Source organism: Phalacrocorax aristotelis, chromosome 6 (assembly GCF_949628215.1).
Source record: "Phalacrocorax aristotelis chromosome 6, bGulAri2.1, whole genome shotgun sequence".
In the NCBI taxonomy this organism is placed as follows: domain Eukaryota; kingdom Metazoa; phylum Chordata; class Aves; order Suliformes; family Phalacrocoracidae; genus Phalacrocorax; species Phalacrocorax aristotelis.
Window position 1 is genome coordinate 14,606,477 of NC_134281.1, and position 27,901 is coordinate 14,634,377.

The 27,901-nt window shown below is 46.0% G+C and overlaps 1 protein-coding gene across 6 annotated transcripts in view; it reads right to left on the minus strand.

The window, feature by feature from the left end:
* The window catches only part of FLNB (filamin B), a 74,428-nt gene that overhangs the window by 37,116 nt on the left and 9,411 nt on the right, over positions 1 to 27,901 (minus strand). For all 6 annotated transcript variants that reach the window (XM_075096076.1, XM_075096078.1, XM_075096075.1 and 3 more), the window contains exons 2-10: positions 12,389 to 12,637; positions 11,304 to 11,401; positions 10,263 to 10,410; positions 6,628 to 6,746; positions 5,849 to 5,926; positions 4,901 to 5,063; positions 3,443 to 3,640; positions 1,588 to 1,725; positions 228 to 354 (exon numbers count right to left, since the gene is read on the minus strand). In XM_075096076.1, coding sequence (XP_074952177.1) covers positions 228 to 354; positions 1,588 to 1,725; positions 3,443 to 3,640; positions 4,901 to 5,063; positions 5,849 to 5,926; positions 6,628 to 6,746; positions 10,263 to 10,410; positions 11,304 to 11,401; positions 12,389 to 12,637 — 1,318 coding nt within the window. The remainder of the gene's footprint in view (positions 1 to 227; positions 355 to 1,587; positions 1,726 to 3,442; positions 3,641 to 4,900; positions 5,064 to 5,848; positions 5,927 to 6,627; positions 6,747 to 10,262; positions 10,411 to 11,303; positions 11,402 to 12,388; positions 12,638 to 27,901) is intronic.

Genomic DNA, 27,901 nt, shown 5'->3' on the forward strand with positions numbered 1-27,901 from the left:
TAATTTTGGGTTTAGCAAGACTGATGCGAATCACCCTTCAAAGCTTTCCCAATATAAGCCACTGCAGCCCTAAAACAGGCTGTAGATAAAACTGTCACAGCAACTGCTTGCCACTATCTTTGCTGCCCATAAAGTTTCTTCAAAGCTCAATGTCGCTTTAAAAGCCCACCAACTACACAACCTACTGAAGGGCACAAAAACTCAAAAGAAAGCTACTTCTAACTCACCTTTTTGGGATGTTGTGCCCACCCCATGTAATCGTGACAATGTACTTCCCTGGGGTAGCTGGATAATATTCAAATGCATATATACCATCCATAAAGCCTTTTTGTTTCACCAGCTCCTCCAAGCCCTCTGTTGAAAGATCAGTTCAGCATTAAACATAACAGCTTCCATCCTGCCTTCAATTACTCAGAGGAGTTCATGTTTTCTAGTATTTATTTTAGCTTGCAAGAATAAATTTCTTCCACCAGAAAAAAAAAGGTCAGGTTATAAGGGAAGTTAGTTCTAGTTACCCTCTAGGACAAAGACAGCAAACACTTCCAGAAGAAATACAGCAGAAAGTATTTTAAGTTACCAGACTTAATAGGTTCCCTTGTGTTTTATTTTCTTAGTCTGCAGTATGATGCATGTCATATGTTAAAACAAAAAAGCTTAACATTTGTCAGACTTTGCAACCACAAGTATGAAGGGAATGCCTACTTTTCATTTTCTTCGAGATGAAGAATTTAGGGAGAAAAGCTTAAAACACTAAAATTTACATCGATACGTCTGTTGCTTTCCCCCTCACCCCGCCAACCGCATTAAGCCACACAGTCAGAGCACTGTGCATGTGGAGGAGGTGAAGGCAATACAATGCACCTTTTAATACCATCCCAGCCGGGGGGAGGCAACCGCCTCACAAGTACAACACAAGTAAAACATGAGCACAGCAGCTCCCCGAGAGCAGCAGCACAGCCACTGCTGCTGGCAGCCTCAGGAGCCCACTGCATAAGCCAGCAGCTGCTGGCACTCCCACTGCCCCAGCCTGCCGTGGTCCAGGCGGAGGGCCACATCCAGAGCTCAGGACACAGCAAAGGACCTGGGGACAGACCCTGGCAGAAGGTCTCCATGTCAGCCTACAGGTTCCCCTCAACCCTCTCCTCCCTTGCTCATGTGCCCAAGCATGAAGTGCAGCCAGGACTGCTGCTCTGAGCCATTCCTAGCTTTATGAGAGCAGGATTTCCACCCTGCCAGACACCCCAGAATGTGGCTTCCTCCCACAGATCGGATGAAGATGCAATGTGAACCCATAAAGCTTGGGGCCTCAGCAAGCAGATACACGGATTTTCTCAATTTTGCTGACCGATATCCATTAAAATGGAGAGACCTAAAACCAGGTGTTACCTTACCCAGCCCTGCAGATCAAAACCTTCACACTAGACATAAAGTACCAGAAAACCCTTCTGAAATTTGGCTTTTTATGGTGATACAAATCCCGTCAGTTCCATCAGGCCACCATTTCCTTACTAGTCTTCCTTTTCCCAGTCTCTGCTTCCCCCCCTTCTCCAAAACATATCTACAGCACAAATCCACAAAAACACTTACTTGGTCCCTTTATAGACACTCCGAGATCTCCGCTCCCTGCTGCTCTCGTATCAACCTTGAAGTCAGCCGTTTCCCTCATGCGGACGCCCTTGGGCTGCAGACCTCTGCCAGTGGCACGACATGCATTTGGATTGCAGGCTGCAAGGGAATTTCAGACATAAATACCGTCTTTGATTCTCAATATACACATAGACTAGCCAGCCTGGAACAACCTTTAGTTTAATGTTGACTCAGGACAACCACAGCTTAGCTTTCAGCAAAAGTTTTAATGTTATAGCATTAAGGCAGATAGATGGGAGTCTTCCCAGCCATTGTCTATGACCCTTGGCTTTTGGGCAGTAGCATTTGGTGCAGCCAGGCAACACTGACCCCCTACAAAGGCTGTTTTTTAGAACTAAAGCAAATGCTGAAGCCCTGTTGCTTTCCAATTTGATGCCAGTTATCAATACAAAACTTTTATATGGCTATCATATACAGATGTTCACTGTACTAGGCACAATCATCTTGATGCCTTTCATGTTGAGGGGCAAACTGCAGCATGGGGTGAAGTTCCCCTTTTCAGTAAGCCCCAGTGAACAGTATTATTGTGCTGTTCTTTCAGAAGCACATTACTGGAATAACTGCTATTAGCAAAGCCAAGTTCTGCACATGCTTAGTTAAGAGATGTCATGTCAAAACCCCTGCTTGTCACAGTTCACACTTTCAGAAGCAAAGCCATCAAGGCCTCTGCAGACCGAAGCAGCCATGGGTAGGGGCAATAGGTTACATATGGCTGAGCTTAAGCTTACACTTGACTCCTCTACTCCAAATGCTTCTCCAAGCCTGCAGAGTGGCTACATAAATAGGTAACGCACGCTTATAAACAGTTTTCGTTACACGATCCCACCTACCATGTGGTCTTCAACTCCAGAGACCTGAAGGGTTTGAAGAGATTTACAAATAATCACAGCCTCCCAGCAGCATAAACCCATCATGCATTTCCCCAAAACACCCTGTGCTTACAGCAGGAGCACAAGTCTGCCAAGCAGCTGGTTAGGTTTTTACTCATTTCAATAGCTTGCAAGTTTTACCCTCACCCCTGCAGCAGCCAACATTGCTCCACGTCCTACACCGGACAGTGTAAGCAAAGACTGCGTGCCATCTGCTAGCTCTGAAAACTCGGTGGGGGCATACAGGAGCATGCGTAACGTGGAGTGGGAACAGCTTGCAGAGCCCTTACACAACTGAGTCAGGCAGCTTGTGGTTAAGCCAGTTTCACCTACGGGATCACACACCCTTTCAGTTCGCTTGCAACTAACTTCCCCAACCCCAACAAAAACAAAAACCCTTTTGGCTGGGACAAGCTGCAGGCTAGAAGCTTACAAAAAGCAAACGTGACAGAGCACCCTGCACACCTCTTACCAACTATGAAGCCATTAGCAGTGAAGTCCAAAATTCCACAAATGGAGGGTAGCTCAGGAGAGATGAGCAGACATCTAAAAGCATAGGAGCACGTAAGGATGGAACAGAAAGCAAGTTAGGTGTCAGTTAAGGAGGAAAACAGTAAATATAGTCATCTGAGGAACAAAGGTGGAAAAGAGCAAGACACTGCATAGCTGCATAAAACACTTCAAAAGAAAATACAGAGGGCAGCTTAACTTTCGGAGGTCTAGGCAGAAAGGGAACTCTAGCAACAAAAGCCATATTACTGTTAGAGAGCACTGTTTTACTCTGAATACCCAGGTAACCCACTGAATCAGGTCCAAGATGCTGAAAGGTACAGGGAAAGTCCAAGGCAAGATTCAAGAATATTCTGTGATCACATCCAAGGCAGAAAGTGGGCATCGTCATTTAGGTGCATTTTTAAAAAGCATACCCTCTCCGACGAGAACAGTGCAAGGAGTTTTGGGAATTGCCTCCCCAGCAAAAGTCACTTTGACAATGTGAGGACCAGCTTGAACAGGTTTGTAGGTGCAACGGTAGACTTGGTTGCCTTTGTCTTCTACTGCAACTTCAGCAAGACTTCTCCCCTGAGGATCCTCCACTTCCACATTCACATCACCCACACCAGCACCTGCAAAGTAAACAAGTCCAGCTAAGCCTTGGCTTCCCCACAGCAACATGCATGTGTTTAGGATCACAGCCAGCTGTCTGGGACCAGCCAGCCATCATCTGCTACCATTCCCAGGCACAGCCTAAATATTCAGCTGCTTCTGACAGCAACCAGACATTCAAGTGGGGAGGGCGCAAGACAGGAACATAGCATCTTCATGAAGTCAAACTGACAGGGCTCTGCTGCTCCATCCACAGGGTTTCACAACAGTGTTATAGTACTGAATACACACAGAGCCCAGTTGTCATATTGCTACCACCCTGTAGCACCTCTATCACAGACTAGCCCACAACTTTACCAGTCAGTTCAATCTCTGAAGCTTTGAAGTGGTTTAGATTTAGAGCTCAGACAACATGCATGCTGGTCTGGACAAGGATCCTTCTCTGCTGGACTGTATATATTCACTTTTATTCAGACATCTGCTCCTCTCACGTTTTATTCATTCAACTCATCATGCAGCAAAAACAGTCTTCCAGATACTTTCAAAGGCCAGACATGTCTTTACATGGTTCAGACCACTCCCTCTCCCAATTAGAGCCTGAACATAACACTTCCCCTCACTATAACCACATTTAATTTTACTTCTAAGCACCCTCAGGCAGAAGACAATTTAAAATATCCTACTCAGCATATTTTGGTGTTTAAATACTTCAAGTAACTGCACTAAGTCGTTTCACATTGTTCTAAACGGATTAGCATTTGTAGCATCTACTGACTCATTCCTCTAGGCTACAGCATTGGCCACTTGATGGAGATGCCCTCATGAAGATAGCAGCCCTCTAATAATTATGAGAGAGGCTGAAATCAGTTTGCCATTGAAGTTTTAACTCAAAGTAGCACTGTGGCAGATTCTTTCTGTAAAGCTAAATACAGAACACATTAAGCGTTTACAGTTTACTCACAGTTCACCCTTCAGAGGTGGGCATTTCGCATTCCTGTTTAAAATGAGCTGGGGGAAGAAACTTGCCTGTTACCATTCAGCAAGTTCATGGCAAATTTCTGGGTGATGCTTAGCACCTTCCTGCCCCAGCTCAGCTCCATACTTCAAACACTTCATACACAGCTGAAGCCTCAAGAGGAGCCTGGCTATTATTGCACCTCTGAACCTGACGGGGCTGCAAATCCCTCACCTACTTTTCAGTTTGTTTATTCCTCCAAGGCTTAAGTTCTCCTCATGTCTGAGGAGGCTGCAGTATTTTGGCACTTGTTCATCCTGCTTACCTGCTGTGTAGAGGTCAAAGTAGGTAGGCTTGTTGGCAATGTTTCCTGTCGCCTCCAGTCCCGGTCCCTTTGCTGTTACTTTGCTCGCATCTCCCTGGGCTTTGTCAACATTCACTTCAAACGGGCTCTTTGAGATGTGCTGCCCGGCAAACAGGACCGAAACCTAAAGACAGACAGCGTCAGCTCCGACCCACCAAGCAGAGGCAGAGCTCAGTGTCACCACCACGTAGCCAAGCATGAGGTCAAGCGCCTGCGTTGCTAGCACAGACGGTCTATACCTCAGAGGTGAGAGAGGCCATCCATCCCACAACTTTCGTCCTGTCCATGCAGCATAACTGCTGGCCACCTCCTTAAAGTGCTACTGATCATATGAGGCCAGCCACACCAGCAGGGATGCCTGAATCTGGATGTGCCAATAAGCAGATGACCATCCAGCAATGAAGCAGCCGCAGAAGCTGCATTTATCTTTTCAAGCTGGCTGTGGGGACCAGCCATTCAGGCAAGTACCAACCAATGGGATCACCCATCATAAACCTGCTGTGCGGGTGCCTGGAGACAGAGCTGGGTAGGGAAACCTTCTCTGCAAAACCCCTATGGCAGGCAATCTCATCAGCAAAGAAGTGCCTTACAGAAACAACATGGTACTTTCTCTGTGACAACTCACAACACTGGCTTCATGAGCTACAAGTGACCCCATGTGAGAGGAGAGCCAGATGTAGCACTTGGTACCCAAATACCCCCACACCTTCTCCCAACAAATAATCCCCCTTCCCTCTTAAGAAGGGGGCAGCCTAATAGCCCAGACTGAGAATTAAGGCCACATCAGGTTGCTTTTTCTTCAGGATGCCCAGAGTGGCTATTACACTGACAGTAAACATGCAACCCTCATATTAACCAGCAGAACAGCTCATTTAGAAAGAGAACACTGGTTATTGACACACAACCTACCTTGTGAGGTCCAGTAACCCTTGGCACATACTGAACTGAATAGGTCTTGTTTTTGTCACTGGATGGAGTTATCTTTGCCTAGGAGAAAAAACACATCCAGTCTAAAACTTTTCTGGGCAGCGCTTGAAACTGCAAACTATTTCCAGAGTCAACAACATCAGAGACGTGTTGCTGTGGGAGCAGGGACACCTGCTACCTCCTCTTCTCATACAGAAAAAAAACCCACTGGTTTTGCCTTTACATGAGATGAAGCAAGCTACCTTTTCCCCACCCGAGCCCTCTCCCTTGCTGTTAATTGCTCTAAGGCAGGCCAAAACTGAGGAGACGCTAAGTCCAACATACAGCTGTATTTTTCTGGAATGTTGTAACACGATCAAGTGGAGCACTTGGACGAGAAGTTTCTATAAACACTAAAACCAGCATCTTAACTCAAAATGATTCATGGCATCTAAATAGCTGCTTTAGCCATTCTTGCAGAATGAGTAAGGGCAGACAGTAATGTAATGATGTGTGTTATCTAAAAGCATGTCAGAATGTACTTGGCCAGTCAAGTTAAAGCACTGCAACTACTGGACATTGGAGTTGTGTTGCCTAGTTGCAGATAATGAAGTTTTTTTCAAGTTCATCCAGTAAGGCAATTATGAGGAAAAGCTTGAGGCTTGCACTTTTGATAGATGGCATTCTACAACTTTTTAGATTACTTATCTGTTAAGACCTCACTTGGGAAAGATGAAGGTTACTGCAAAAACTTTTCTATGCAAAATATTTAGCATACATACCTCCTCTCTGTTTCCTTCTGGATCCTCTATGAAGACCATCAGGTCTCCCTGCCCAGCACTGATTGTGTCTACCGTGAAGATGGCAGGCTGCTTCACCATGTTCCCGTGAGGCTCAATCCCTAAGAGACAGACACAAAGCAGCACATTAGCTCTTGCTACAAAACCCAAAAGGTAGTTTGGAGGCTACCCACAAGTTGTCGAACCCATCCTCCTACACAAGCCCCCAGCACCAGCTTCCCCAGGCTGCTGCATGACACCTCTTTACCAGCTGCCCAGAGCATCATGTTCACAATAACCACCACTCTTACAATACACTTTTTTAAAAAATTGGTTGAATCACTGGTGCTCAGCTCATCTCAGGATCCCTGGATGAGTCAGGAACACAGCTGGCACCTGGTTTCAGGTGAAAGCAAGTTACTCCGTTTGCTTGAGCAATGTACTAAGGGTCACCCCCACAGCTGGTGAGTGCCCAGCTGATGCTGACAGCAAGCAGGGTATGTGCATTAGTTGCTCTTTAGGAGCTGCTCGGCTTCACACAGCTAAATGCTACAATGGTGCCACACCACAGGAAAGGCAACCAGGGAGGCAGGAGAGAAATTTCGGGAAGCCTTTTGGTAAAGGCATTACCCTAGAGCCAAGGGTGAAAGACTTATTTAAGCAAGACAGTTCTCACCTATACTGTCCCATCTTACTCCATTTTCAGAACTCAGCTGTACAGACACCGCTTAGATTTACTATTCTTTGAAAGCTGCTCAGACTACTTTGCTAGAGTGAACACTGTACAAATGGCACGCAGAAACCTCTTTAAACCACGAAAATCCTGCAATTCAGTGCCACTTCCACGTAACTTTTAATGAGAGTTTCCTTGTTCCTCAGCACAGGGCCTGCTACAGCATGCATTTACCAGCAGGGTTTCATCATCTCCCAGTAGGCAGCCCCAGGTCATGACACCTGTCATGGTGGTGTCAGACTGAGTGGGTGGAAGAATTTCCCAAAGTTGCTGGTTCCAGACTAGCCCAAACATATATACCCTTCCGTCCAAGGGAATTACTCCTCGGCTTATTCATAAAGCCGTGGGCACTACCGCCCCATAGCACAATTAGTGGAAAGTGCAACGTCTGATAGATTATAAAGGAAGTGGTTGTGAACAACAGAATTCCTGAACTTGTTTATCTTCAGAAAACAATAACTTGATAGCAATGCAAGGAAGATCATGTTTTTACTAGGAAATCTGAGCATTCTGATAAGGTGTTAACAATTGACATATTTATCCTTTCAAACTAAGCCCTAGATTATCATCTAGTTTAAACAGCTACAAATTCGCTCTGCATATCTTCAGTCCACCACATGCATCAGGATATGGTATTCGAGTTAAGTATCCCTCCTTCTGCAAGCACAAGAAGGAGGATTGCTTATACTCAGAAGACAGCTTCAGCCAGGACAGCATTACTCACAGCACTTTCTTAGTCTACATTCCGTCTTCTAGATTTTACTCTTATCAGAGACCTGCTTTTGGCTGGTTAAATAAGAACTCAGTGTGCATCACTGATGATCTGCACAGCACCTTTGTAGGCTCATTTCACATCAGGTCTACACACAGCTGCCCTCGGAGCAAACCACTGCAGTGTCCAGGGTGATGCTCTATAATTAAGACTCACATTGGGAGGCTATGAGCAACTTACATGGGAAAAACAACAATGAAAAAAAGCTAAACCGCCCACTTCACAATTGACACCTTTTTCTGGAAGCATGAAGACCTGTTACTCACTTGTTCAAAAGACCCCATTTGGTAGTGAGCCCCTTGTTGCTGGAGTCACCTTTCAGTTCTGACACATATGAGCAGTCCTAACTGTTGATTATATTTAGTGACTCTGTTTTGGCAAATCACTTTAGCTGGAGGATCTCCCTTACAAGGAAAAGCTGAGAGACTTGGGTTTGTTCAGCCTGGAGAAGAGAAGACTGAGGGGGGATCTCATCAATACTTATAAATATGTAAAGGGTGGGTGTCAGGACGATGGGACTAGGCTCTTTTCAGTAGTGCCCAGCAACAGGACAAGGGGCAATGGGCACAACTTGGAACACAGGATGTTCCAGCTGAAAATGAGAAAAAAATTCTTTCCTGTGAGGGTGACAGAGCAGTGGAACAGGGTGCCCAGGGAGGCTGTGGAGTCTCCTTCCCTGGAGACATTTAAAACCCACCTGGACACAGTCCTGTGCCCCCTGCTCTAGGTATGCTCAAGCAGGGGGTTGGAGAAGATAATCTCCCAGAGGTCCCTTCCAACCCCTACCATTCTGTGAAAACAGCAATCTTTCAAGAAGAGCCACTCACCCTTTATAATTTCCATTACAATGGCTCCAGAGCACTGTATGCATGAAACCAGACAACAAAATAATTCCAGTTTTTGAAAGATTAAGAACATGACTAAAGCCAGACTTGACATATTGAGGCAGGCTGATCCATCATTTACACAGTAAGTGGAGTATAGGCAGTCTATATGTTTATGGTCTGACAAATGTGTCTATCTATTGTGGTTTGCTGTGGAAGGCACCAACAAAGGACATAAACCCCAAGCAGGGTAAGTCCTAAACCCAATTCTGACTATAGCGACTGCTCTTCAGTGTGCAGAGAATGTCCACGTCCATTCATGCCACTAGTTAAGTTTCAATGGAAAATCAAGTTTAAAAAAAAAACAACAGAAAAAAAAATTAGTTTTATTTCTTTCCCTTTTGCTCTTGTACACCCAATTCCAAAACCCACTAATTCTAAAAAATCTTGAAGGACCAACAGCAGTCCCCAGATCTAAAAATAGAATATGGAATGGAGAACAAAGTGTAATGCTTAAGTGATGTCTTGCTACATACCAAGCATATTAAAGGTAAAAATCTGTTATTCATTTAGTTGTGATTGTACCCCAATCTAGATTAGAACCGCATCAGAAGTTACAGGAAATTATCCATTTAAAAGGTAAGTTAAAATTTAAGAATGCCTGTGTAGATCTACAGTTGCATAAGCATCTACAGACAAGTCCTTCCAATTAGCAAATACAGCCTTTACAACAAAGGCTTGGCACTATTTAATATTTGAAGGGTTACCAACCCACCTTAGTCTACATGCAAAGCATTCACACATACTGATCAATTCAAATACCTTATTTGGAATTAACCTACCCTAATATACATCTGCCATCAAGCCTGGGAAACTGGAGACTCTGCCGCTACAGAGAGCCTCCTTAGGGAGACACAAGGATGCAAAGAGGTTTTTCCTCTTTAATGGAGTGCTTTATCACAAGAAGCAGTCACCGCTAGATCAATGACCTCAGCAGCAATACTGCTAGCTTAAATTTCACACCAAGGTTGTTTTAGCTTTGTATCATGCTACTTCTTCCAGCTGTGGACTGCAAGGCTGGCAGCTTGCAGAACAGGTTCAGAGACTTTGGGGAATTTACATGTTAGAACTAGGAGTGTCTTTTGGACTACATCCACGTATTTCTGAAACTAGGCACCACACCAAGAGTATGCAAGTGAAACTTCGAAGTCAGTTACAGTAGGTCTGGAGTTCAACATAAGCAAAAAACCCCACCCAACTTTCTGAGGAGTTAAATGCTCTGTGCAGCTTAAGCTCGCCAAGTCCTTACCTCTCCCATAAGCCCTTGCTTTCTTTGGATTCAGTTTGGGTTTTAAAGGAGCTCCTGGTTTCAGCTTGGCTTTGGGGAACTGGGACAGGTAAGTCATTACAGAGTGCTCATCCACATCAGGGTGGATAATTTCTTCGGGGGTAATAACCTGAAAGACAGTGCAATTACGTGTATTGTACCAGTGCTTGGTTACCGCATGTCAACACAGAAACAGAGCTATAACAGAGTCTTGCATTTCAAAACTCCCACAAGCTAACGTGATTTCTTACATTTATTTTCCCTTTATACACACAACATCATTTATTATCTCATGGCAAGAAAATCAGTAAGTTCATTATGGTCCCAATGTGGCTCGGGGGCTTTTTGTGCCTTGATTATTAGGGGTTCTCATGAGACCGTGACAAACTAAATGGTAGCAAGGCAAGGCAACAGTAGCTATGTTCCCCCAAAAATGCAATTTAGGGATAACTGAAACAGAAAGAATTAGTAATTTATAATCCTGCGTGCTGCAGCTCTGAACTGCAGTGCTTGCAAAGTGAAACTTGTGACCAGTCTCTTCTCCTGCTCCCATGATACAAGCTGCTCCAACAGCTTCAAAAACTTAAGCACTTCTGTCCAACTTTATCAGCATGAAAACAATCCGATTTGCAAACACATTGTTCTCTGTTTGAAAGTCATCTTTGCAGGTGATTTCATAAGCCAGTGAGTTTTCTTCTGTAGAATTCAATGCAGCAAAACAAACTCGCTCCATGGACTAACAGAGCAGGGACAACTGCACATGCATTTTTTCCCCTACCCTACATGCTGCAATACCAGCTGCCTTCAGGAGACACACCTACGCAAAATCTTACAACCAGAGATTTGAAATGTAACAGTGTGCTTCATTATAATTTGCCCTTTCTCAGGCAATTTCACACAAATAAACTGTAACTTTTGGAAGCGTCCAAGCAATGTCACCTGCTTCCCTCAATCTAGATTCAAGCTAGTTGCAAGTACAAAGCTAACCGCTGTGCGTCCTGCAGGCAGCCGGCACAGCCTTACCTGTGGCACACCCAGCCAGTCGTCTGCCTGCTGCATGGCTTCCCGAGCATTGTCAACTGGTTTCTTCGGGTCCCAGCTCTCCCAGTCAGGGCACAGGCCTGCAAGTACATTTCCCTCGTTAGGTATTATCTGCAAAGGAGCTTCCCTAGCTGAAGAAAGCAAGTACAAACTCCACAGCCACTTGTATTATGCTGCTATACAGAAAGACACTCAGAGCTTTGCAGAAATAACCAAAACAGGATGAGGACGTGCTGCTCACTGACACACTTCTGAGACTTCAACCATCATCTCCAGGGGCTCTTACGGCACAGACTCTAAAGGCAGTTCAGAGAGACTCCCACCCACCTAGCTTGTCAACAAAAGATGTGTGGCTGACTGAAAAGCTATAAAACTGCACTGCTTTAAATTTAAAGCTGTGCAAGCAACCACTCTAAATTAATCACAAATACATCTAGCAAGCCTTTATGTTCCATTGGCTCTCCTGCAGCAAATTTGGAAAAGAATATTTCAACTGCTGGCCACAGCACTCCAGATTGCCTTAGATGAACACCAGCAATCACACTAGCAAGGCTGTTTTACAAGAAGGTGAGGAAACCCTGCCTTTTTCACACTTCATCACATTACTAGCCTTAAGTAGCACAGCCTTAGCTTGCTAAACACTGAAGTTGCAGGTAGCGTGCAGCTTCTAGCTGCTCTATTCTCCCTCTGCAATCCTATTTCAGGAGAATACATGAAGCCTCCTGCTGCGTCCTGAAGTTGAAAGGTTGTTGGCACTTGCTGCGGGAACAAGTCTTTCTTGCATTTAGGAGCCAGCATTTGCGCCTTTGTCCCTTGCACCCAACACAAAGCTTAGATGTGGCTCCTCCAATAATGCAATCACACGTTCTGCTTTAGGCCAGTATTTCTCTTGGCCAAGTCATTTACAACTTGCTGCTTCCCACAGCTGGCCTCTTTGGACTCAGGTTCTCTTGAAAACCTCATTCCCCTCTCCAGCTCAGCAGTGAAAATATCCTCCCATAGGAACTGCAGAGCAGCCACCAGGAGAGAGAGAAAGGAAACACTGACCATCAGAACAAAGGGCTTACCTGGAGCACAGCTGTCAACAAGAGCCCCCAGTGCTTTGCCATCCTGCCAGTTTTGATTGAAGTTTGTGATTGGTAAGTAAGGAATTTTGTTCTGGATCCAGCCCAGCAGCCTCTGCTTAGGGGTCTGCTTCTTTGCATCATCATCACCTTCATCCTCCCACACTGGCATGGAAATGGAGTAGTGGAGGATAAGGGTCCATATCAGGCCAAGGATCAACTTCAAGTTTCCATCAACTATGGCTTTACTATCTGGAAGAAAAAAGACATGCATCTGATTATTTCCCACCCTAAAGGAAAGAGGCATGTTTTTTAAAATACTGTGCCCGCACTCGTGCCCAGGTAATCAAGGACAAGCAAAGCGACCCAGGTCACTTCAGGCACTTGTTCAGGCAGAGACATCATTCTTCATGCCCTGCATTAGGTGGGAGGAAAGAGAAGAGTCTAAGAACTCAGTACTCTCCCCCTGTTTTGAGAGCTCCGTGTTCTCCAAGTGCGGTGTGACTTGCCTTTGAAGCTTTGCAATGTGAAGCTTAGGAGAATTAGCCATTTAAGATCTCTGGTATTTTCCGTTTGGATGATAACTGCTACCTGGTATTTTTAATGGCATTTGTATCTTATGAAAGAGGCCAAACAGCATGCAATGGGGTTCACAAGAACAGCATCCCAAAAGGGACAAAATACCCAAGGGCATACCTCAAGCACCATTTAGGAAACTGCACTTATATACACAAATGTGCCTACACACACACATCAATAGTTTGCATTAAAAATGGTAGGGAAAAAAAAGTGCTATATGATGAAGTCCAGCAAATCCAGAATTTGGAATTAGAGCAAAGTCTGGATATGTCATGACCCAGGTACAAACGGCAAAGTGGGTAGTGGAGGTGCATCAGACATCCATTACACCATCAGACTCCTGCCTGCACCAAGTCACCCTTTCACTACAAGCTCAGAGTTAGAAGAAAAGGAAAATCCAGCTTTGGCAAAACCATATCACACTCTACCCTAGGAAAAGTTTATCATCACAGTGGCCATGCTGCAGCTCAACTTTAAGACGTTCCACACAGCTCAGTTTGAGGCTGCTGGGCATCAAATCAGATTGTCAGAAGAAGCTGTCTGAAGGGGCAGGATATTTTCTGCATCAGCCTGGCCTTATAAAGTGACCTCTACAGTTTTATGAATACTCTTGCAATTTACTTTGGTTTTAGTGAGTCACAGGTCAGATGCACTACCTTTGAGCTTGCAGCTGCTACTCAGGTTGCATTATACTTGTCACAGCTTCAGTTTGTCCAAGCTCAACCAAACCAGAGTTTTTCTGCAATGTTACAGGATGCCCTCAGCCTGAGTGATCCTTTCATTCACAGCAACATGCTACAGCAGAGCATTTTTCTGTTCTTTCCTCCATTACAATGAGAACTACTAAAGAAACCCCTTCTTAGTCAACAGAAGTTACAAATGACCTGGAAGCTTTTGTCTGCTCTCCAGCTCCCAGAGCAGATGCTGGAGTAAAGACAACTACAGCAGTCTGAACTCACTTTCATGTCACCAAAACAACTGTACAGGGATCTTAATGAGTCCTAGCTAGCAAAGGAAAAACATTCAGTGCTTCAATGGCCTTCTCCAGTTCAAATTCAGAGCATTCACAGGTAGAGTCCTCCAAGCCAAGCCTCACCATACCCAACATCCACTGGGTGTGCCTTATTTCCTCCTCTTCAGCTACAGAGACTGCAGCAGCAACCCAATACCATTTTATCAATACAAAAAGATCCCCTGACTTTCAAAACAAGTGATTATACAGAATAGCAACCAAGAAGAGTAAGCACAAGAGCGTTCCCTTTAACCCAATGCTCAGGCAAAGTGGTTAATATTTACACAGTTTCACAATAGGGTGGTATGTTCTGAACAGATAATACTGTAGCTCAGACCTTGAATGGCATCTGGCCTTTCTGGATAGCTACTGTCTGATTTCTACTCAGATTTTATTTGTACTGGATTTTTTTAACATCAGTTTTGACTAATCTTACAGGATTGTGGTGTCTGCTACTTGACTGCTCACTGCTGATTTCACACCCAGTCTGAGATATACAACAGATAGCTCTGAGGTGATTAAGCCCCACTGGTTTTGAGTTACAGGTTCCAATGTAAAAGTCTGCATCATGTAAGTCCTGCGTCTCCTAGTGAGAACTAAACAGTCCCTGCTGTTACCCTTTTCCCCACTCTTTCCAGTTGAGCTGCAAACTGGTCAGTGGAGGGAAGATGCTCCCTTACAACCTATTAGGGAAAGCTTTCTTGAAAGAAATCATATCAAAGCAGAAGGAAGAGCTGCATTTTATATAAGAAAGAGGCTTGAAGTCCTGCTGGCAGGCTCACCACTGGTGCAAACTGGAATTAAGGGCTGCAGTGTGCAAAAACCAGACCATCAGTGTGAGCCCCCACCGCCTGCCCCCTCCCCATGCCTGCAGTGCCTCTGACCTGTGCCCCCACAGCCAGACCACCCGCTCACACCGCAGCGCTGGAGCATACTGCCGACCATCGCATGCCTGCGCCAGAAATGCCTCCGAGCTTCCGTTTCAGATTTATACTGACATCAGCATTTTTACTAGAGTGGATGCAGCAATGATTTAGCATGCTACAAGTAACTCGCTTCAGAAAGCCATCCAGCATTCCCAGGGAAGAAAGCCAACGGGACAGAGTCACCTCAAGCACACTATTACTTGAGATAAAGAATGGCCCATTTCATATTTACAGCACATAAATAATGTCTCTATGTGGATGCGCTGTGGTTACTGCAGCAGCTGGAGTGTGCTCAGAGCTTCCTCCAGCACCCGTCTCTGAGTGCATGCCTGGGCAGTGGTCCTTTACCTGGGGAAAAGGGCTCGTGCACAAGACAGCTTCACACTGAGAGCTAGAATATTCTGTCTCATCAGCCTCACCCAGAGAGGCCGGGTGCAGGGTCACTGCCCCGATGACAGGAAAAGGCCACCACAGGAATGGGATGGCTCTTCCTCCCCAGGGCTGGTGCCATCCCCGCGACTGCACTTTGTTAGCAAATTTAGCAAGCTCTTACAGCCTCCCAGCTTCCTGACAGGCATTGGGATCTCATGATGTAATTTTTTCCAAGCCTGCTTGTAGAAAGGCTTGCCTGCTTTCATTTGGGGTGGGGAGGAGGGAGGGAGAACTCCTGGGCAAGACAGGAGACTTTATCAGCACCCAGCAAAGCCACCCACACGCCCTTCCCACAAGCACCCCGCTCCCAGCTACAGGGCATCCCACTGGCAGCTCAGCCCCTGGCCAGCCCGGGCTCACGATCTCTATCATGATACAAAAGGACCCTCCAGGTTCAAGAAGAAACTAGAGTCCAGCCCAAAGGAGGCTTGGCTTCCAAGTGCTGGCGTAGAGCTTGGCTCCACCCAAGCATCCAGCGTTTCCAGAAAGGCCTCCACTTTAGTGCTACCTGTTTAATAACTGACTAAAAACATTCATTGCATTCACCGCAAGGCCTCTCAGGCATTAAGGTGCAAGCAGCACCCAGAAAGACAAGCGTCAGTTAACAGGTCCTGCACAAGGAGCACAGCGCTGGCCCAGAGAACCCTGAAAACCTTCATCCAACCAAATTTGCAGGCGTCCCTCAACAGCTGAGTGCACTCTGCCAGCATAACACTGCCAAGGGTTTGGAACAGTGAAAAAGAAACTGTTTCCAATGACACTTAAGCACCAACAATCATAACTGCAGGCACTGCCATGTACCCCAGCTCCACTGGCTTTCCACTGGATTTCCCCCCATTCCCTGGTCTGCTTCAAGACACTTTTTTTTGCTATCCCAGGCTGGAAAATGGGTTATGTGAACAGCAGGTCTTGCAACGCTGCCTTCCTACTACAAAAATTCCTTTTAGGCATACTTACTACTCACATGATCTATACTTCTCAGATTTACAGAGCCTTTCAAGCCACATTTCTCAGTTGCTCCTCTGGAGCTCATAGTAAATTTACACTTGTGGTCAGTGCTTCAGAACCACAGTGCAACAGCCCAGCCCCTCAAGGATGCACTTCCACCATCAGCAGTGTTTAGCTTTCAGCTTCAGTGAGTTAGGTATATGGGAACAAATTGTCTGCTTTCAACTGAAATGAGGAGTTCGTGTTTACTCTGAGGCACCAGGCAAGCTTCCGCGTATTAAAGGAACCCTCTCCAGGCCAGCGACAGGCACTGACCCCCGCCTTCCTGCAGCTTGAAGGAAGCAAGCTGTCATATCTCATCCGCCAAGATAATTTAGCAAGGATGAACAAATTCTTTGCAGCACCATTGTAGACAGCTTTACTGTAACCATTTTCAGAGAAAGCGTGGTCATCTGCATAATTTGCTTTATTCATGTTACAATGCCTACGTTAACAGCTGCTAGATGCACTTACATGCCAGAGTGCACTCGCTTGCTGGCTGTTTCACTTTACCTGGTAGGAGATGTGTGGAGATCAAAGTTCCTGCAGAGCTGAGTCGTGCCACCACACCAGCTGCAGAGCAGGACACCTGCTGACAGCCATTTGACTTGTACTTTCAAAGGACATATTTTTACAGGAAGCCCAGGCATAAAGCAGGAATCCACGGCTGAAGTGCCACAAGACCTCTTGCCTGCCCTGGACCAGTACTTAGGACTTCAGCTCACCTGGAAACACAGGCAACCATCTTTAGAGGTGCCACCTAGAAGAGCCAAAGGGTAAGGGGTTTGGGAGTTTTGAGTTTGTTGGGTTTGGTTTTTTTTTTTATTAGAACTCAAGAGTTTTTTTGGGTTGTTACATGCAAGTCCTGCTGATACTCAGCTGCAGACCCCAAATTTGTGAATGCTGTTAGATGACCACTTTCAGACAGTCTGCAAGTTATCAAGGCTAGACACACTGTCCAGAACCAGCAAGAAGCAGAAACACTCAGTTTGGCTTTAACAGGAATCTCCATTCCCATCCACACTGTTCAATGTGCATTTTAACTTCAATTACCCCAACTCTAACTTGCTTTCCTCCTTTGAAAGTACCCAATGGCAATCCAATATCAACAAAATAGCTACAGCTGTGAAGCAAGACAGCCCTCACTCAGCTGCACACAAGCAGAAGCCATCTGCAGGGACAGGCTGCAGCCAGCCTTCTGCCAAGAGGTCCTGGCATTGGGATGCAGCTTGACAGGACCTGCACGCTGACTGCTGGGGAAACCTGCCAATGAGACTTAAGCTTTTCTGCAGAATCAACACCAGCATTGAACAAGCGAGCACTCACTCTTCTGTAAAACAAGTCTATATATAGCCTACAACATGAAGTTCTATGTAGGAGTATCCTGCTTCTTAGTCAGCTATTAAGACTTAAGTGGCTGCCTAGTAGGGTGAAGAGGAAAACAGACTGAACCAGAGCTCATTTGCTTCCCCCATCACACCTCTGAGTCTAGATTGTAATTCTTACCTTTTTACTATCCTATTAACTCAGTGGCAACTGGCCCAAAAATGGATTATGGCAATTCCATAGGCCGCCAGTACACGCCACCAGCCTCAGTCTTGATAAATGAACTAAGTTTTAACTGCTCAAGCTGATTTATAACTGTTGCTCTATACTAAATATTAATACGATATGTTACACTTGGACTGTTAATATCACAGTCCTTAAAGCACAAAGACCTTAAAGTGCCTAGCCTTCAGCCAGCAGCACAGCTAGCCTGAGCCAGCAATGTAACTGATCATCTTGAGACAAATGTGTCATTTTTACAGCTTCAGCCTCAAAAAAACTTCCCAACCCTACCTACCAAGGGGAAAACTGCCAACGCTGCAGAGCTTGGTGCTCTGCATTTGCACTTGCAGCTGCCCCAGGAGCAAGTACCAGAACTGAAACCTGGCATTGACTGGAAGCTTGCAAATTCACCTACTCCAGTAGAGATCCCTAAACTCTACCTGGAGTGTTGTGCCATAGCCAGCAGGATGGTAAGATCTCTTACTTGATGCTGACTCTTTAAATAGAGCTGTCTTAGGACTTTTAAGACATGGATATTGTGACTACATAAATTCAGCATCTTTTGCCTTTAACCTAAGCACCTAGGGCACGTTACAGTTAGTTTTAGGCATCTTCGGAGCTGTAACAGTATTTATTAGACTTACAATACATCATTACTTGATTTCAAGAGTTAGTGCTGCAAGAGAAATTCCTGTGACCTCATGCATCTTGCAGAACAGCTTCACTTGTCCTTCTTAGGCTTTTTTCCCCAGCCTAGTGTATACCCTTTGTTTCAGTCAGCTCTATACTGGCAGAAGCACTGTTTCGGGGGCTGGGGGGTAGGGGGAATTTCAACAGAAGGTCTTGCAGACTGGGAGTCCCCTCACTCCTCTGCTCAAAAGAGCTTGCAAGTTGCAACATCGAAAATTCCAAGCAGATTTTTGGGAAAAAGGAAAGTCTTCTCCATGAAGGCTGTCACGCACTGGAGCAGAAGCCCAGATCATCCATAAGGTCTCCATCCTCAGAGATATCAAATTAAACTGGACAGAGCCTTAAGCAACCTGATCATATTGGGCCTGCTCCAAGTACATGGCTTGAACTGTATTACCTTCATTAGGTCTCTTTGAAACTAACTTATTTTGCTCATGTGCAAGTCTGCTTTGCATTCAAATTCAGCACAAGTACTACCTGAACTGTGGCAATGCTCCTTGAACTCTGCCCTACAGCAGAGCTACAAGTCATTTTCTGTTGGACAATTAGTGGAAACAAGATAAGCTACCACAGTAGACAGCTTCCTTACTAAATTGAACTAGTAATACAGACTGTGCAAAGCCTGTGAAACAAATGAAGGACTGAAAAAGCAACTTTCACAGAGTGAATTTTTTTTAAGCAGTTTCTTGACCGAGGCTGCAGTCACCGCAGATTGTTAACAGTCTGAACAAAGTAATCTCAGAGGTTTTGCTGTTCATCTTTACACGTGTAAGTTCTGCCACAACCAGCACTAATCTTTGCATCCAGCTTCTCTAAAAGGTGGTCACCCTCTCCAATCTTGATGTCTTTGCCATTTACAATTTTGTTGTATGCATTATATGGAGGAAGAACTTAAAATGCATGGTCCTTAATACAAAAGGAAGGAGCTGTCTCAACAACAGCCCTTACTCCTTATTTCCAGACACGGAAGGAACTTTGTATAGCACAAAGTTCATCTCAGTTATGGATCATTTATGTAGATACTGTAGGAATTTTAAGTCCTGGTGTCTTGAAGTTTCTGAGCACTTCCCCACCTCTAATTATTCTCACCTACTGTTAAAGAGCTATAGCAATTGGGGGACAGAAAAATTAAGCACTCATTAGGGCTTAATATTCCATAACAGTGAAAACTCTGCATTGATCCGAGCTCTTCCAAAGCCCTCCTCCACACTGTGTGCATGCCAAACAGAAGTATGCAGATGAGACAGAGCTGAGCAAGCTGCCTAAGGAAATTCTTTGCTGAAGCATACAGTATGTGTTCATAGGCTTACTGCGCCTGCTAAAGACATTAGTGACATCCTTTGTAGGGATAATATGTCTTTAAATCAATTACACAGGTTCCTCTGTGCTTTGAGAACATACTGCAACCATTTCCTCCAGTGACCCTTAAGCCCAGGTCCACCTCACAGCTTCTCAGGGCTCAGTGCATCACTTGTCATCTGGCTGCATGCAGCTGGCTTACCCAGCGAAAGCACAGGCTGTGTTTACGGCAGAGCTGGCACTGGGGCAGCTGGACTCTGGCCAGCTTTGTGGATTCTTAACTGTGACCTGCTAGCCTCTACCGGGAGCATGCTCCAGCCCCAGTGCATCTCTGCTTCTCAGTGGTGTTTGCAGTCAGTGCTGTGACCCTTAGAAGAGCTGTTCCTTGGCATCCAGCTTACCTGAACACCAGCAGGCTTTCAGCTCACCCGCCCTCAACTTAGCTCCTGCACCGCGCCAAGACACAGCCAATGGTCAGCTTCACCAGCAAGCCTCAGGGCTTGAAGTGTAAGTGATACACCATGTATCACATGTATCACAGCAGATCCACTAAGCTTTTTACAAGGTGAGTTTTTCAGTAGAGGAATGCCATTTCTCTGGAGGGTTGTAAGGACAAAGTGCTGATCTGGGCACAGATAGGAGGATGGAAAAAAGTTGAGGTTTTTTGGTTTGGTTTTTTTTGTTTGTTTTTGCAAGGGGATGGAAACCATTTTCCTATATCCTTACCCAGGTGTCTGGTTATTTAAAAAAAGAGTAACATTCCTTTGAGAGCCTCATCTTACAATTTGAGAGATTAAACATTACAATTCAGAGGTTTTCAGTAGTTTTCACTTTAAGTGGATTTGAAACCATTCAGATCAGTCAGATAATTTCAGGCCACTATTGTATCCATCACCCCGTACTGTTTTCTGGTGCACGTTGGGCCTCTGGAGAGGATCTCTTCATGAGGTGGAACAGGCAACTGTAAAAATAAGGTCAAATCCAGTCTTTTCAGTGTAAGTTCGGCAAGAAAAAAAATCCATACAGACTTCTAATACAGAAAAGAATAAAAAGAATCAAACCAGTTGAGCTCACAGGAGTGAAACACAGATTAAAATAGCTCTGCCCAATTTCTTAATGGGCACCCAGAGACCACTTACATCTCACATCCAGACGAGAAAGGCACAACATGAAGCAAGTTTAGGCCTGCAGTGTAACAGCAACAGCAACCAACCCAGCTTGTCCAAGAGAAACCGAAAACACCCAAGGGGGCTGAAAGGAGAAGTCAAGGATTTCAAAATTAGGAACTGTTAGGGTAGGTGGGGATAAAAGTAAAATTGCGGGTGGCTTATGATCAAATTCCTTAATACTTTCAGTCAGAATAAACCTAGGGTTTCTGTTGCCTCTCATACCCATATACCAAGGTATGGATACGAGAAGGTAAATGTGTTGATTTGATGTTCAAGAACAGCCGCAGGCAGGAGGTGTTAGTGCACATCCCACTCTTGCAGTGAGTGCTCCTGGGGTGCACCTCCACCAAGAGCACAAGGAGCGCTCCACACCTCCTGCACACTGCTGGGACAGGACTAACAGCGAGCAAGGACACAACACAGAAGAATAAGAGCTGCCTTTCACACTGGCTACTTCAGACTCAGTTGCTCACTGCCAAGCAGGTCCCCACTCACAGCTGCAGGACTGTGGTACAGATACCCAGTCGAGCTGTACACAATAATGCTGTGCTAATTATTCAAGATTTTTTTGGGGGGGAAGGAGTCTTAATGTTCAGCCTTCGTATAGCAGCAAGTTTCCATCAGTGCTGCTTTGTTTGCAGCAAGCGAGCCCTTCACTAGCTCCACAGGGCAGCCTGCCAGCATGCCACCACCGCGCTCTGACCCTGAAACCCTGGCTTGGCTCGTTAACCAGCACAGTCGAGCACCCGGCAGCGATGGGCAGGAGGCACCATAATGCTCCCCGCTCTCGTAAACCCCCCACGCCCCACCTGCAGCTCCCCTGCCCAAGCGCCGCCAATGGAAAAGTGGGCTCTGGCCACCCTCCCAAGCATGCAGGGCCTGCTGCGGCACGCTGCCGTCCGTGACATCATTGCCAAAACCACCCCGACAATGGGCCCTGTGAGCACAGCCCCTCTCGCACCCAGCAAAGCGCATTCCCTGCTGCTGAGCTCATCCCACCGCCCCTCCAGTGCCGGTGCTGGCCCCGGGAGCAGCCAGGACACCACGGCTCCCGCTTGCCTCTGCCGGGGGTGGTGGAAGCACCCTGCACCACTGCTGAATGCAGCAGTTGGAGTTCAGTGCCCTCAACTGCAAAGCTCTACATTTCGGGGGAGAAATGAGTGGAAGCTGGGCAGCAGGGGCAGGAACGGGCTTGCAACCCCTTCATGCCCCACTGTGCAAAGGGAGCCTGAGTCCACTTGGGACATTCCCACTCCCCACCGGTTCGGAGTGACACAGCAGCCCTCTACCCTCCAGAACAGCATGGCTAGCAGCACAGTGAGGACCACTTGCATCAGCACTGCACACAACCAGCTGCCTGGGAAAGCCAGGAAAGGGCCAGGCAGCATGGGATCGAGCTGTGGGAAGGGCTGCAGGATTGCACCCACACCACCACTTGGGCCCCCCCACCCCTGGAGTCAAACTCCAGAGGTGGGAAGCATGGGGACAGGGCAACTTGAGCTGCTTGAGCAGTTACTAATCATTCAGGAATGACTGGTGAAGGAAAGCCCCTGCATTAGGGAGTAGGCATGCCAGAAAGTGGATTTCTCTTAAATGACGGAGGGAGGAGGAAAGAAAGGAGTCGTCCTGCCTTTGCCATGCTCTGCTGAGAAATGCTTGGCTCGGCTTTTGAAACCAAGTGATATGACCCAAACTACACCTCCCTCCTCTGGGCATGGGATGGAAGTGAAAGGGGAATGATCTTATGCCAGATCTCTGCTCCCCAGGGGTCAGTGCATTTATTGCCATGGCATAGAAAGGCTTCACCTTCCTATGAGAGCAGGCAGCTATGCCCAAGTCAGCAACACCACTACCCAATTCACAGGAAAGAAGTTTCAAATGAAGACAGACATTAAAATTTTAGTCAAACACAAAATTGTCTAAGCTTCACACAAAATACTTGCCTAGGAGTCTGATAAGCTCAAGGTTATTATTTCTTGCATGCAAATAAAAGTGCCTTCTCAAACACATCATATGCTTACACAAGTAGAAAGCCAAGCTTTGATCAGCAAGGCTGAGCTGATAAAAAATGGCTGTAGAGTTGGAATTCGACAAGCATAACACAATAAAACTAAGACCCATCTCTGAAGCATGAGAGTGCTGTAACCATCTTTGCAGGATTAAGGTAATCCTAAATCTCACCAGGTCACTTCAGGTTGCATCAAGGTTACCTGGCTAGTTCTTGCAAAGACCTCCCAGTGGCTGGCAGAGGCATTAGGCAGCAAGTCATTAGCACTGCATTGTATCTTACACACTAACCAAAGGTTACCAAGGTTCAGTGCAGGGGACCAACACAAAGGTCCACCCTCAGGCACCAGTGTGCACTGGACATGGAAAAGGTGCAGGAGATGTGGCTGCAAAAAGAGTGCCTCAGCGAGGCCAAAGAGCAACGAGTAATCCAGAGGTTTTGACATGCCAGAGTGACCTCTGCATTACTGAAGAGCATGTTTACTCACACTGTGGGTAGGTCAACATAGTTTTAAGAAACAGCATGTAAAATCCTGCAGAGATAAATGAGCCCATTCACATAGGGCTGTCTAACATCTTCTGTGTGACAGATGCCAGGCACAAAAGCTGCAATGGATGGAGTTCCTGAAGCCAAAACCAACACATTAGAAATTATCAGTACTGATTACTGTTTGGGGAAATCCTTGGCCACGACATACACCAAGATTCAATTTTTCCGTCTGAAACTAGAATTGCTGTACTGTGATTCACTGTGCACAGGGCTGTTTGAAGGAAAACCCCATTCATGCAGCCCTGCATGGCTCAACCTGTCTCCACTCCACACTGCAGCGCCAAAGAGCTCAGGATTGGTGCATATTTGCATATTTTGTGGTCCAGGGTTGTGAAACATTAGAAAATACCCTGCCAGTTACTTTAGCTATGCAAAAGATTTGTGGTTTGTCTCAGTTTTGATAGCCTCTGATTCTAAGCAACTAACAGCACTACTCCATCCAGGTTTGTTTCGAAGCATTTAAGCACAATACCGTGTTACAGATGCTCTATAGCCCTCTACAGCTTAGTGACAAAGTTATTCCAGGATTTATCATCAGGTCAGTTATCTCTGTCCTACCATCTCCCTGAGAAGCAATAGGAAATCTGTAACATGCAATTGTACCCTCACTGCAAATAGGAACAGCCACTTTGGAAATCTCCCTCCAACATCTGAGCCATTTCAACAGCTAATTTTAACATTCAGACATAAATACACACTCTTAAACACACAGCACCAAAAGCAGCCTTACCAGAACATGTCTCACCAGGCCACTGCCATTCAGAAATGCTGTGATGGCGCAAAACACCTGAAACCAGCCATCATCCTGCCTCGGAGCTCTGGCCACTGCCACAGCATTGCCATGCTGCCCATCACGGGATGGCACACCTGCACAAGCCAGGCTGTTTTCTGTAGCAGCAGACCAAGTGAGGACACACAGGGCAGTTACACAGTTACTACAAACACGTGCATCAACTGTGCATCCCTGCAGTCCTGGCAGGCACTGTTGCTTTTCCATGACCATTATGATGATGTCTTAATGCTTTTGTGTATAAGCCAGCTAGATGTTAATTTTTCATGAGCTTTCATATACAGACACCTATCCTCCTCTCCATTGGAAACTATGGCCATTCCTGTCCAAGAAGGAAGACCACTTTCTTTGTGGAACATCAATCCCTAAATAAAAAAAAAAATATTCAGTGTTGTGCAGCTTGAAAGAAGCAGTGTTCCCCTCTTTCTGGAGAATGTAGCAAAGTTGTTTGAATATATTTTCGTATACTTGTGCAACCCAGCAGTAAACACACTTCCATCTGCACATAGCACAAGGCTTGCCCCTGCACGGCTGAGATTTAAGCCCTGTGTGTTTAACATCCCACACAGGATAGCACTGTGTTTATACAGTTTCAGCTACAAGCCGCTAACATAAGGAATAGACACTTGGCTTGAGGCCCAGGTAATTCATCCGACAGTGGCAGCCACTATCAGACAGACCTCTTTTGAGAGGAGCCTTCACAAGCAGGAGCACAGCGGTGAATCTGTAGAGGCACAGTCTGCATGGGTGGTCTCTGAGCACCTTAAAGAGGACCATATGGGATTAATGGTACAGCTTGAGCACATATTAGCCACAGCTGTGTGACACATGCTAGTGTAGACCACATACCCACTCCTCACACCCAAACTCACTTGCTACAGAGCAGAGCTTTGCTTCAGATGTGTGAGTTCTGCATTACTCTAAGCAGCCCCCAGCTCGCACCAGCTGCCACAGGCTGGCCAGTACCAGCCCCTGGAGTTGACCTCCCACACCATGGGTCAGGCACCACACACAGGCTCTGCTCAGGGGCTGTCCTCCTGCTCTTCCCCCTGCAGGCTGCTCCTAGCAAGAGGCATTTGACACAGCCTAATCCAACTTTGTCATGAGCTGCTCTGCCATAACAGGCTCTGGCTGCTAACAGCGTTTCTGAGCTAGCCAGCACTCAGAGGAATACCACCTTTCCTCTCCAGAGGCTGGACTTCAAATCTTCCAACTAAAGGCTTCACACCACAAGTCTTTCCAAACTTCAGAAGCTCACAGATCTCTCTACTCTTCAGGGACAGCACTCCATCACACACATGCTGACCAAGCAGGGTGCAGGCAATTATCCAAATACTGCAGCTGCAAGACCTCATTTTTAATCTGCAGTCTCACATTGTTCACCTTTGCAAGCCTATTGTATTTCACATTTTTAACACAACACAAAAAAAAGCACTGGCTCTAGGGGCAATTTTGCTAGAGCTGGAATAGTTGCCACAACACCACAAGCTACGCTGCTCTGTCTGTTCTCCAATACCCCTTCCAGTTACCTACGAGGTTAGGTACAACATTAGGCTACCTCATTTGTTATCAATTCTTCCATTTCACCACGAAAAGTGTTTAGTAACATGCTATTACCTCCATCCAGACAGAAGAAAAGCAGCACAGGTGTTTGTCCTACTCCTTGACAAAGACTGGGCTGCTCCTTTCAGCTTCTACATTTGAGCTTGAATACTCTCGCTGTCCACATACTGCTTCAGAAGCCTGAGCTACTTTTCTTACAGGTGGAGTATGAAATATTCTGCAGCTTGTTAAAGCCTATGTTTAAGTAATAAAGCTGGTTAATTGAAATATTTAAGCTTCCTCTGCCTCAGGCAGTGTTTTCAACCGATAGTTGCAGCACTTCACATGAAGCAGCTCATTTTCCTTCCTTGCAATTAAAAACCTGTTAAAGGTACATAGTTTTCTTCAGTTATTTATCTATATCAGAAGAGGTGTTTCTTTAGCTTTAATCTCTCAACTCAGAGCTAGGCTACAAAATCACACAAAATTTCAAGTAGATTTCTTGAAAAAGGGTTTTGACACTAACTTCATGGGACTTCCCTCGTTGAGTCAGGGCTGTTCAGCAGAGCTTTCCACCTAGGAAAGCTCAGACATCTCTGCTATTTCCAGGGCCTGAACTAGCATCTCCTCACTGGAGTCTGCTGCTCCTGGTGCTTTCATGGCAAAGCAAACCACCGCTGTTAATTGACCCTCGCAGAGTACCTCCAAACTGCTTCCTCCCAGAAAGCAGTATACGGGAATACACTCAAGTGAGATCCCAGCAGCAATGTGGTTAATTCTCCAGGACCCGGTCTTTGCAATACCCTTGTCCTCAGCTTCCACATGCTCCTATCTCTATAACTGCAGATGTCTGCAAGTCATTAGCATGCTCAGTAATGCTCACTTAGCAGCTGCTAATCATCCAGTGTGACAGCACCAAGGGCAGGGCTGAGACACCCTGTTTTACAGTGGCAGTGAGCTGAATGCAATTAATGTTTCTTCACTCTTACATCTTGGGTGAGAACCTGAACCACTGGAAGACTATCTCAGGCTTTTCTAACTTTTTTGGATGCAAAAAATATAACTGGCTACCTGTGAGCTATGCCTGCTTCTGCACAGCTCTAGGGAGCCCCGGGGCACGCTGCAGCTCATGGCCATGGGGATCTGCAAGCAGTCCTCGGTAGCCTGATTTTGTGGCCGCTCAAGCAGACATCTTGTTTGGCCTTTGGCAACTTCATTTTGCTAGCATTCCTTGCTCTTGCTCACTACTCCAGTTCGGTCAGGGAAGTACTATTAGTGCAGGAGCTGGTTTATCAACACACAGCCAGCCTCTGCTAGTGGGGTCTTCTCTGATAGCAGCTGTACTTGGGCTGCGGTAAGAGTTACCCTCTTCCCTTTGGCCACCCACATTTGATGTAGCTGTTCAGTTGTCCAGCACACATGCTGCATCCTCTGTTAAGAGTGTCAAACTCATTTCAGCCAGCAATAGATACCATGGAGCTACATAATGACAAAGCATTAAGAGATCGTGAAGATAGCACCACTGTAGAGGGTCCCGTGATCCCAGTTCAAAAGCCTCCCTGTCTTTGCCTTGACATCTGACAGCCACAGTGTCCAGCACTGCTGAACTCAGGCTATGGCACTGGAAGTAACAGCCCTTTCAAGGGCCACCACAGCAGATTTTTACCACATGCCCAAAAGAGTTACCAAAGGAAGTAATGCTCAGACAACTGAAGCTGTTTCTATTTGACTTTTAATTAGATCATTGATCTTGTTCAAGCAGTTACATAAGCTATCAGATATTTGCATGCAGCCACACTGTTAATCAACAGCCAGAACAAAGCTGAAACACGATTAGCATCCTAAGTCTTTCCGCAGCTGGTATGTTAAATCTGCTCAGACACCAGCTCTTCCCCCACAGGGGAATTTCATAACAAGTCACGTCTGAGCAAGTGACAATTGCTCAGAGACCCACCCACAACCGGCAGTGACACCAGCAAACAGCA